Source organism: Microchirus variegatus, assembly GCF_963457635.1.
Source record: "Microchirus variegatus genome assembly, chromosome: 14".
In the NCBI taxonomy this organism is placed as follows: Eukaryota; Metazoa; Chordata; class Actinopteri; order Pleuronectiformes; family Soleidae; genus Microchirus; species Microchirus variegatus.
In genome coordinates this window covers 25051704-25064189 of record NC_139815.1, presented here as the reverse complement: position 1 = coordinate 25064189, position 12486 = coordinate 25051704, and the positions used below count along the sequence as shown (strand labels likewise).

At 42.0% G+C, this 12486-nt stretch overlaps 1 protein-coding gene across 1 annotated transcript in view; it reads left to right on the top strand.

Moving 5' to 3' along the window:
* The window catches only part of LOC310936551 (SHC-transforming protein 1-like), a gene marked incomplete at its 3' end in the record, with an annotated part of 23636 nt that extends 11512 nt beyond the window's left edge, over positions 1 to 12124 (top strand). Inside the window, exons 7-13 of the mRNA XM_083900624.1 lie at positions 2209 to 2260; positions 2358 to 2484; positions 4180 to 4373; positions 4762 to 4851; positions 5720 to 5816; positions 7324 to 7471; positions 11996 to 12124. Coding sequence (XP_083756750.1) covers positions 2209 to 2260; positions 2358 to 2484; positions 4180 to 4373; positions 4762 to 4851; positions 5720 to 5816; positions 7324 to 7471; positions 11996 to 12124 — 837 coding nt within the window. The remainder of the gene's footprint in view (positions 1 to 2208; positions 2261 to 2357; positions 2485 to 4179; positions 4374 to 4761; positions 4852 to 5719; positions 5817 to 7323; positions 7472 to 11995) is intronic.
* Between the last annotated feature and the right edge of the window lie 362 nt (positions 12125 to 12486).

Here is a 12486-nt window from a genome sequence, read left to right as displayed (position 1 = left end):
TTTTGAAGAGTTTGAGAACCCAGTCTTGTAACATTATCATAATGAACCGTGCAGGTCAGTTAATAACAGGTACACGTTATTTAATTTGAGCCTTTATTAGTATAAAACTTGTTACAAAGTCAGATAGTATAGTTCCTTTAACGGGTTAATTGCAAGTAAAAAAAAAAAATATTTTCACACAAAATGAAGTGCAAAAAAAGGCATGCAATCTCTTAAACCTGTAGGGTGTAACTTTTAAATATAAACAAATGTCCGCAACATTCAAACCACTCTTAAATGAGTTCACACACATTCCCACACTGCAAACCCTCTTAAAGTTTTAGAGACTCTAATCCAGGGGTCTGCAACCTGCGGCTCCAGAGCCATATGTGGCTCTTCAGCCACTCTGCAGTGGCTCCTTGTAGCTTAAGGGGTCAAAACGACAAATAAAAGTCTCAATATCTTGTGCATCACATCCAACGTTGACGTAAAATGCAATATTCAGTACACGTTTGGATGCGTCCTGTCCATCTTTGGATCCACATACCGTTTTTCTCGAGCACGAACGACGTTCAATCCAAATATTTGCTTCATTTATTTCAAAGTGGGTTCATTTTAATTTCATTAATTTGCCACAAACAATGGAACAATGGAAGAACCAGGTCTACGGGGGTATGGTTGGTCTATGTTGTAGTTCTTAAATGAAAGAGACTATTACTATTGTATATAGTATGTCTGTATAAAAACCTTTATACGTGTTATTATCTTCATTTTGTGGGTTTTTTGCAGCTCCAAATGAATTTTATTTGGGTGGAGAGGCGACAAAAATGGCTCTTTTCATCCTAAAGGTTGCAGACCCCTGCTCTAATCTATGCTTTTGTAACTTCTCGACTGGATTATTCACTGCCCACAACACTGCTGCTTGCCTTTTGTCAGGAAAAAGAAAAGAGACCACATCATCTGGCTTCCTGTTCATTTTAGGATTCATTTTAAAATTGCATTGTTGATTTTTAAAGCTCTTAATTGTTTGAAACCATCTTACCTCTGGAACCACAACAGTTATAGAGGGATAAAAAAAAAAGGGAGACGGCTGCATACTGTTGAACTTTGACTAAAGGTTCCAAGAAGACAGGGCAGACACAGTTAAATTGTTAGTTTATTCACAAGAGGAAGGCTATAGGGACGGAAATACGTTTGTCCAGAGGGGGACGACGCAGTGAGAGTTGAGTATAGTGCATTTAAAATGAAGGAGGAGAATCAGTGAGAGCAGAGAGGTCAGGAGCTGAGTCCAGGAGGTCAGAGTCTGGAGATCAGAGCAGCTCGATATAAAATAACAGAATCACTATCATGAACAGGAAGGTTTCAATGAAAAGAGGCTGAAGCGTGGGCTCTTTGGCAGAGGGTTGATTGTGAGATTAAGTGCAGCCGGTGGATTCTGCCGCGCTCCGTCACACCTGTGACACTCAGTGGATCCTTCAGTTTATCAAACAAAACAAGAACAAGGGTTTCAAACACCAAATTCACAACATGACATCACATTTTTTACACTTTTAACAATGGGAGGCAGCAGTGGATTAACAACCCCTGTGTGCTGTGTTGTAAAATCACTCATTTTCTCTACGGACTCTGAGTCAACAAGGCAAGTAAATGAACCCTTAAGCGCAGGGAGAGCAAAGTCATTTTAATTCTGCAGATACATGCAGCGCAATTTGATTTCAAGTGGGCCTAACCAGTGAAATAATAGCATAATAATATATAAACAATCAATACCTTTCCATTTAATGAAGGTTATTTTTATAAAGCATGTTATGAACCTTTCAACACATGTATGTAGACATTACAGGTTTCGCTTAGAATAATTATGCACTTTGTTGTGAAGCGAATCAAAGAAAGATCAAAGAAAAAAAATATTTAAATGTGGCTTTTGTTGTATTTCTTTAAAATCTGTCGTACATATTTTACAGCTATTTGACTTGATTGATGCAACTTAATTACAAATACTGAAAATGATAAATTTTGCATTTATATTCAGTGAATAATATTCAATTACCTTTCTTGGCCCACATGCAGTACCATCACAGCCCACTAGGGGACCTCGTCACACACTTTAGTGTTTAGATGATACAACCAAAAGTTAGCAACATTTGTACAGACACTGCAAACTGACAACACAGATATATATATATATATATAATTTTGCATTTTAAAAAAGTGTATTTCTTTTGCAAGGACATGGCAGATTACATCGCTTATGTTGCCAAGGACGTCACCAGTCACCGAGGTAAAGGTTATGATGATTATAGACAAAATAATAACGTCTGTACTGTCAACATTATGGAGAAAAAAACCATCTTTGTTCCTCTCTCTCTGTGTGTCAGCTTGTCACATCCTGGAGTGTCCTCAGGGTCGAGCCTACGAGGTCATCAACAGCATCGGTCAAGCCTTTGACGCTCGTTTTCGACAGCTTCTCCTTCACGCACCAACACTTCTCTCCACCAATCCCAGGTCGTCCCACAGCTCATTACACCGCAGCACATGTAGTGTTTACATTTCATCCACCTGATCACAGCAGATCTACAGGGTAACACGTTAGGGTTATGGTTACCGGGAGGAATACATTATGTATATTATGGTCCTCACTAGGAATGCTGCACAAACGTGTGTGTGTGTGTATATGTGTTTTCTTGTTTTTGTCGCTTTTTGAGGTCCAAACAACTTAGAAACCTAAGGAAGTGAGGACATTTTGGGAAAGTGAGGACATTTTGACTGATCCACACATTCTGTCACTCCTTAAAAGGACTTTTTGAAGACCTGGCTTTAGGGTTAGGGTTAAGGGTCCCGGGAATACATTATGTTTATTCAAGATTCAAGATTCAAGATTTTTATTTGTCACATGTGGATGTACAAGTACACCCCAGAGAAATGACATTGCAAAACAAGCCCCCCCGTGCAACTGTTAAGCACTAATAAAATAAAATAAAATAAGATAAAGTAAAGTAGAGTAAAAATAAAATAAAATAAAATAAAATAAAATAAAATAAAATAAAATAAAATAAAATAAAATAAAATAAAATAAAAATAAAATACAATTTAAATTTAGAATAATTTCCAGATAAATATAAAAATATTTACAATACACAAGAATAAAAATAAAAGCAGTAAAATACGGATCAAATGCACAATGTTCAATATGTTCAATATCCAATATAGCAGCAATGTGGATTTGTGTGTGTTGTGTGTGCTGTATTCACGTGCTGTATTCAGCATTCGTCCTCACGACGAATGCTGCACAAACCTTTGTGTGTGTATGTGTGTTTTCATGTATTGGTCACTTTGTGAGGCCCAAATAACTTAAAAACCTAAGGTTAGTGAGGACATTTTGGGAAAATGTGGATATTGTAAAATGATTCCAGATGTTACATCGACCCACCACAATGTGACAAAACAAAAATAACTAAAAACACACAATTATGAAAACCTCATCCATCAAGAAAATGTCCTCATTTTGGGAAAGTGAGGACATTTTGGCTGGTCCACACATTCTGTCACCCCTTAAAATGACTTTTTGAGGGTTAAGACTTGGCTTTAGGGTTATGGTTCAGGGTCCCGGAAATGCATTATGTATATTATGGTCCTCACTACGAATGCTGCACAAACGTGTGTTTGTGTATATGTGTTCTCTTGTATTTGTTACTTTGTTAGGACCAAACAACTTAAAAACCTAAGCAAGTGAGGACATTTTGGGAAAATTAGGACATTTTGGCTGGTCCACACATTCTGTCACCCCTTAAAAGTACTTTTTGAGAGTTAAGACCAGGTTTAAGGTTATGGTTAAGGGTCCCGGAAATGCATTATGTATATTACAGTCCTCACTACGAATGCTGCACAAACGTGTGTGTGTGTGTGTGTTTTCTTGTATGTGTTGCTTTGTGAGGACCAAACAAGTTAAAAAAACTAAGGAAGTGAGGACATTTTGGGAAAGTGAGGACATTTTGGCTGGTCCAAACGTTCTGTCAACCTTTACAAGGATTTTTTGAGGGTGAAGACGTGGTTTTTGGGTTTGGGTTAGAATAGGGTGAAGAGGCTAGGACATACACTATGTATATTATGGTCCTCACATTCATGTGTTTGTGTGTGTGTGTGTGGAGGTCATGTGAGCAGAGACACGGAGGTTAACAGCATGTCTCTTGCTGGTTGCAGGGCAGCAGTGAGACTCACTCACAGATGGAACACAGAGGAAACATTAACAGACCAAAAGACCAACCAGGAAGGTGAAGTCAGTGAGAGCTGCAGCTACTATAATGCCATCCCAGGGAAGATGCCACCTCCTGGTGGAATGGAGGACCTGCGCACGACAAGGGAGGAGGACACACATGCTGACACACAGGAGGTGTGTAAGTATTTCAGATAGATGCATGTTTGCAGAGTTTTGTGATGATCAACAGTCTCTTTCTAATCTACACATTTTATTTTAATTATACGTCAAACAGTATTTAATAATAACACTGTGACATCATTATTGCAATCATTATTTAGAAGCTCCCTAATGGGAGGAACTAATGTTATCTTCTTTACCCTTGGGATTTTATTGAAGGATAGTAAAAATAAAAGGGCAATGGGTCCAACACACACACACACACACACACACACACACACACACACACACACACACACACACACACACACACACACACACACACACACACACACACACACACACACACACACACACAGATTCAAAGATGTGTCTTGTTGTGTGTATGACTCATTGACTCATTCTAGTGCTGTTACAGATTTGTTTGCCTCGGCCTGTTTCTGTGTCACTGTATGAGAACTGCTCCATCGCAGAAGAAACCACAGCTCCACCTGCAGGTACAAAAACATCAGTGCATTATGTAGTTATTTAGTTATGCACATCATTTCATTTGCCATTCACTCACACATTCATGTAGCATATATCTATGTGCAGCACCTTCTCTGCCACACTTCTTTCATCCCCATTCACACACATAAGAGCAACTTGAGGTTCAGGGTTTTTGCCCAGCGACACATCAGCATGAAACCATCAACCATCCAAATGAAAGATGACCACCACTGATCCACCATGAACACAGTGTCTGTAAACACTTTGTAAAAACACCTATGGAAACCAATCTTATATAAAGTACCTTATAAGGGACACTTACTTACTTGTAAAAGTACAAGTATCTTACAGAAAATGACTTTGGTAAAAGTTGAAGTTTTGAACTTTTCATAATATTACTTAAGTAAAATTCTTAAATTATTTGACATTTACTGTACTTAAGTATCAAAAGCTCTATATAAATACAGACCGTTACAGACTCTTCTTCTTCTGATTTTATTGGTAGTAACAAAGACAGTTAGAGGAAATGTACAGGGGTAACAGTTGCTAGAAATATAAATAAGTAAATTGTACTTAATTTCAGTAATGAAGTATTTGTACTTACATTACAACACAGTTCTGTGTTTATTTTCCTTCCTTTTTTTATCAGACTGTTGTTGAAAATAATTATTTGTTATAAAGATACACTTGTGTGTGTGTGTGTGTGCATGCGTGTGTGCATGTGTGTGTCCTTGGGGATAAGGGTGTCCTCTTTCTCTGCAGCGTTATACGTATATTTAGAGCGTGTCCGTGCACTGGAAGGTCAGATCCGGTGATCCTGTCTGCGGTCTACCTCCGCTGACCTGTAATATTCTCCCTGTTTTGTGGTTCCATTAGACCCAGTGATATGTGAGGTCAGAGCTGGAGAGTGCACCCCTGTCTGTGAGTCACCAACCCAGGACCTAATCCAGCGGGAAAGCTGGTTCCACGGCCGGTGAGTAATCAACACTCCTGCTCCTGCTGCTCCATTTGGACTCACAGGACAGATGTGGAGACCTTTTAGCTAATAAAGACATTAAATCTTCCCTGTATGATATGATTTCTGACATTTATTTGGCATGGTCATACATGCCACATGCTTTTCCATCTGGCCAAATACACTTAAATAGCTCATATATCCTCAACAGGATCCTGCGTGTGTAAAATCCTGTCACAAATTTGATAAATTGATAAAAATGTGACATGATGTTTAATGTAGACCCTTTATTTGTACTAGTACAGTGCCCGTAGGAAGTATATATTCCTATAGTGGGAGCTGAAGAAGATTTTTCACTTATAGTAATGCATGATAAAGGAACTAGGGCTGTCAAAAGATTAAAGTTTTTAATCGGATTAATCACAGGGTAGCTGTGGATTAATCACGATTAATCACGATTAATAACCATTCGTAAATATGCCAGAAAAATTATAATTTTCTCTTTATATTGTTGTAGGAACGGAGAGATAAATAAAGTATGTGAAAATATAAATGAAAAGAACAATAAAATACTGTAAATAACTTGTAAAAACCTATACAAGCTTAGTAAAAAATAAACATTACATTGTAAAGAACCCACATTATAAGACAATATAAATAAATACAAAAAATAAAATGCTGTAAATAACTTTGAAAAAACTTTTAAAAAACTACACATTGCACTGTAAATAACTCACATTATAAACAAAATATAAAGTATAGACGTTATATAGTTTTCTGGGGGGAACTAAACCGACTGCACTGCTTCTACTAGTTAGCCTTAGCGTCAGCTAGCATTCTGACGCTAATGTTAGCTGCTGTCTGTGTCCCCGTTAGTTAGACAGTGACTGTTAATGTTATGATTATATCATATCCTGCGTTAACGCGTTAATTTTGACAGCCCTATAAGGAACATAAAGGCTAACATAATACAAACACTGTGCAACCTCATTAGGCACAACGCAATTTTTTAAAATTTTCGATTAGTCACAAAAGTTGCACAGTGCACAGTGTTTGTATTATGTTAGCCCTACACTAATGCTAATCATAGCCTTGCTAGCTTACCTTTGGAAACAGGTTTGCCAAGTTAGCATATTGGAATGAATGGACACCTCGTCGTTTCACCATGTTCTGGGGTGAACCGTGTGAAAATGACAGCCTCTTCACTCCTACCTCCCTGCTCCAAACAGCGCAGCCGCTGCTGATGAGCCGCTGCCTGCCTGGTGTAGCGTGATAAATCAGTGCAAGTGCAGCATGATAAATCAGTGAAAATAGAAAATTCCTCCAAAAAATGTGAAAATCAAGGATGCACACCATCGGGCCATGCTCAACCCATACCCAAAGTCTTAGGGCGATCTGACTAACGGTCAGCGAGACATGCCTGTCACAGACACACAGACACAACTTGCTTTATAGATAGATCAATAACCAGTTTTAATGTGTCCCAACTGTTGATGTCTCAGTAACATTGTGTCTTTCACCACAGGTTGACAAGAAAGCAGGCAGAGTCCCTGCTCACCTGCAGTGGGGATTTCCTGGTCAGAGAGAGCAGCTCTGCCTCTGGTCAGTACGTTCTCAGTGGTATGGAGGGAGCCAACATACGCCACCTACTGCTGATTGATCCACACGGACAGGTAAAGGTGTTGGGAGTTTTCAGGTTTTCCACACAAACAGACAAAACAAAAAGAACTAAGAACACATAACAGCTCATGTATCAACAACTCAGTGACTTCAAACTAACATTCTAACACACTTTTACTGGTCTCTCTCACATATCGTTCTAAATCACAATCTCTTAACATAAACTGCAATATTTGTTCAACATCAAAAATTGGCACCCTGATTAGTTAACCTAGTTCCCTGGTGTCCTAATGAACATGTCTGTGACATGCTTTAGTCAAAATACTATAATAAGAATGAAGCACCACAGCAATTCAATCACCCTGCCAAAACAGCCCTATTCAGAATGCTCTGTTTAGTAGTATCTCTTTAGGTCCACCTTAAAAAATAAATAAAACAAAACTTAAGGAACAGGAAATGACATCAGCCACAGAGGCTACTGGGAGCTAACAGCAGTTAGCATTTGGAAAAAGTGATAATTTGGCACATTGCTGTCATATATAACATGTATCCACTGGACAGATAAATCCTCTGAGGCTGGAAGTTTGTGTAGGACTCTGTGCTGCACTGTGGAGCCAAGGATAGAACTTTTCACAGACTTGAGGGTTTTCAGATACCGTTGCCCTCGCCAGCACTCTCACATGTTTTATGGACAAAGCTGAGCCGCGTGAGACAACAATTCCAAAATTCCACTTTAGCGCATTGTGACGTCCCAATGAGTGTGGAAGTCAACATTGCGTGTTTAATCACCTGTACTTAGACTGAGGAGGACCACAAAAACATGACTGAGTCATCTTTTTTCACACTTTGCCGACTGATAGGACCTCCCGAGTCCCAAATATAAGGATTTAAATGATTAAAAATTATTTTTTGCATATGTCTCCTTAGATAGATTGATATTATGTCAGGAACTGTCCATCAGTATGTGCAGTGGTCATCTACAGGTTGGCCACTAGGTGGCACTGTCAGAAAAGCTCTTTTGAGAACACATTAATAGAACAATTATTCAACACTTGTAAAATCTGCATGTAAACGTAAAGTTTCTACAAATATGTTTACATGTAACAGCGAACTAACATTATATTTTCATTAATTAATTATGGGGCAACATGATTAGGGAACACATATTCATCATTAACTAGGTTCTTAGTATTCCGGCACCCCAACCAAACCCAGCATGTCTCCAGCCTGGTGCTGCTGGAGAAGGCAGGTGCCCAATTGCATGGGTCTCAGGCAGCAACCTGTGATCCACCCCAAACAAATCCACACAAAGGCTATTCGTGCCAGAACCAACAAGCCTCATCTTCCTTATCAAAGTCCAGTGGCGATGGTACTCTAGGTGACGGGGACAGGCTTGGTCAGCTTGAAGTCTCCAGTCTGGAGACACACACTGGCGGCGCCTGCATGAAGGTCGTTCTATTTATGAATTTGTGGTGACATGAAAGTTCGGCAGCTACAGGCGTGACTTGGGCTGGCCTAATCAGGAGTACCGCAGCCCACTCCAAATGGAGAAACCCCTAGAAAAGGTGGGGGTAAACATCACCACATTTCCCACATTTGGGGACCTACTTTTACGGTCAAAAACCAAGAAGAAAACTGAAACTGAACCCTTTCAAGTTGGGAGCGTGGAATGTGAGGACCCTCATAGACCACATTGACACAGAGCGACCACACCGACAAACTGCCCTTGTGAGTCGGGAGCTTAAACGCTTCAACATTGACATTGCTGCCCTCTCGGGAAACAAGACTTGCCGGAGACGGAAGTCTTTCGAAGTTGGAGCCAACTACACTTTTTTCTGGAAAGGGAAAGATGCTGAAGAGCGGCGGATCCATGGGGTTGGTTTTGCGGTCAAGACACCGATCGTGGATCGATACAACCTGGTCCCAATCGCCATAAACGAACGTCTCATGACCCTGCGTGTGCCACTTCCTGACAACAACCACCTGACTGATCTCCATCTACGCCCCAACCCTTGACTCCGAGGATGATAGTTCGGAATTTTGGACATAGCCAGTGTGATGGAGACACCCGAGGCAAATCAGCACCCGAGGCAAATCAATTGTAACGGCAGACTATCGATGTACATATCTGTGTTGGTAGAATGTTTGAAATAAAACTAACCTTGCAATTTGAAGGATTTATATCTCAGCATCAGCGGCAGCAGCAGCAGCGCGTCTTACTTCCGGCAGCAGTGGAGAAAGTAGTCCCTCAAGGATTCATGCGATGCTACCCTGAACAGTACCATACAAGCCATCCCCAGCAGAGATAAGCTCCTTGTGCTTGGAGACTTCAATGCCAGGGTTGGTCACGACCACAGACTCTGGAGCGGAATCCTTGGCAAGCAGGGCCTTGGATCTTGAAACTCCAACGGGCTTCTCCTCCTTGGCCTATGTGCTGAAAATGAGCTGGTCATAACTAACACCCTTTTCCGGCTTCCGAATCATCACAAGACCACATGGAAACACCCGCGGTCAAAGCACTGGAGCATCCTCGACTACATCCTCTGCCGATCGCGTGACCGGAGCGATGTCCTTGTGACCCGCAGCCCGGTGCAGATGACTGCTGGACAGATCACAGACTCCTCATAAGTCTCCTTAGACTCCGGCTGCGTAAACTTCCCCGCCACAACAGACCAGCAAAGAGGGCAACGTCGACGTTGCTAGTCTGAATATCACCGGCGTCAGGGAAAACTACTCCAACCGTCTCACAGAGCTTCTGAGCCAGACTCCACCACCAGCACAACAGCCAGACTAGAAGCGGACTGGTCCGTGCTCCGCGGCACCATCACCAAGCTTGTGACTACGACGGCACGACACCGCCTCTGCTCGGCTGGACACGTCGGGAGAATGCCCGCAACCCGACTCCCCCGCCAGATCTTGTTCTCGATGCCCCTAAACGTCGGTTTCTCTCCTTCACTGGGACATTGATCATGCTAACTGGGAGACTCTCGCCGAAGACCTCACTGGGTGGAGGCCAAGCGTCACTCTGGAGACAGACCAAATGGAAAACAAACATCGCTGGAAAGAAGAAGACAAGAGATAGAGACGTAAAGAGCGGCTTCTCCAGCCTAGCTCCCCACCAACCCTGCCCTGCTCAAAATGGCCTGGACTCTTCCACTTGGGCAGCCATATCAGACATTGTCATCCAAAAACAGCTACAAATCAACTGAGGCCAAGTTGAACCTATCCTGGATACAATGCTCGGACTCGAGCCATCGGCGACACACACTAGACCTTTATTAGTAATTATTAAGCACGTATTAACACCTATTCTCCATCCATCCATCCATCCATCCATCCATCCATCCATTTTCTTCCGCTTATCCGGGGCCGGGTCGCGGGGGCAGCAGTCTAACCAGGAACTCCAGAATGCGCTGGGGCGGTTTGCAGCCGAGTGCGAAGCAGCTGGGATGAGAATCAGCACCTCTAAGTCCGAGGCCATGGTTCTCGACCGGAAAAAAGTGGCTTGCTCCCTCCGGGTCAGTGGAGAGATCCTGCCTCAGGTGGAGGAGTTAAAGTATCTTGGGGTCTTGTTCAAGAGTGAGGGAAGGATGGAGCGTGAGATTGACAGGCGGATCGGTGCAGCGGCCGCAGTAATGCGGTCGTTGTATCGGTCTGTTGTGGTGAAGAAGGAGCTGAGCCGAAAGGCAAAGCTCTCGATTTACCGGTCAATCTACGTTCCTACCCTCACCCATGGTCATGAACTTTGGGTTATGACCGAAAGAACAAGATCCCGGATACAAGCGGCTGAAATTAGTTTTCTCCGCAGGGTGCGCAGAGCGCTCCCTTAGAGATGTGGGTGAGGAGCTCTGTCACCCGGGAGGAGCTCGGAGTAGAGCCGCTGCTCCTCCGCATCGAGAGGAGCCAGCTGAGGTGGCTCGGGCATCTGTATCGGATGCCCCCTGGACGCCTCCCTCGGGAGGTGTTCCAGGCATGTCCCGCCGGGAGGAGACCCAGGACACGCTGGAGTGACTACGTCGCTCGGCTGGCCTGGGAACGCCTTGGGGTCCCCCCGGAGGAGCTGGAGGAAGTGTCCTGCGAGAGGGAGGTCTGGGCATCCCTTCTTAGACTAACACCTATTCTACATAACCTTATTCTACCTCTATTATGACATGAATTAAGATTTTTTCCTACATAAGGTGTAGCCGTGCTTAATATTTACTAATATTTACTAATAAAGGGCTAGTATGCTACTTATATGCATGTTGGTAAGCACCTAGTTAATTGTGAATATGTGTTCCATAATCTAGTGTTACCACACAATTAGGCATTTCAAAGTGCTTTACAATAAAAAAAAGAAAGAAAAATACAGCAGCAGCAGCAGCAACATTAAAGACATAATAAAAGACAATAACAACATGTAAATAGAGAGGTAAAAGAAAGAGGGGAGAAAAATAAATGAAAAGAAACTTAAAAGTTGCAGTTACAACTGAGGTGTAACATTGATGATATTTGTATTTTTAGTAACACGCAGTGGCAAACATGGTGCCTGACCAGTGCTTAACCAGTGCTGTCGTCTGTGTCTCCTGTGTGAACAGGTGCGGACCCGGGATCAGGTGTTCCTGAGCATCGGTCACCTGGTGCGTTTCCACATGAGGAACCAGACGCCCATTATTTCTGGAGGCAGCGAGCTGCGTCTGAAGAAGCCGATCCTGCAGCAACACTAACTGACACACACACACACACACACACACACACACTGTACATCATCAGCCGAGACAATGTGCCAAAAACTAAACATTTTTAACATATTTATTTCCTTTATACACGCAAAGGCATCCCCCTTTTTTTTGGAAGATGTTATTATTTGACCATTAAAACCCAAATGTTTTGTACATACGCAGTAAATCATTTTTTAGTTTGTGACGTTGTGTAGAGAAAATGACCTGAATGTTCTTTTACGTGTTTAAGTTGTCTTGTTTGTCCACAGTTAGTTCTTGATGTTTGTCTGACCTTTGGAAATAAAACAACGTCTCTGTTACAGGATTGTCTTGTGAGACAGATATTACGGCTAACTGAATATGCAAAT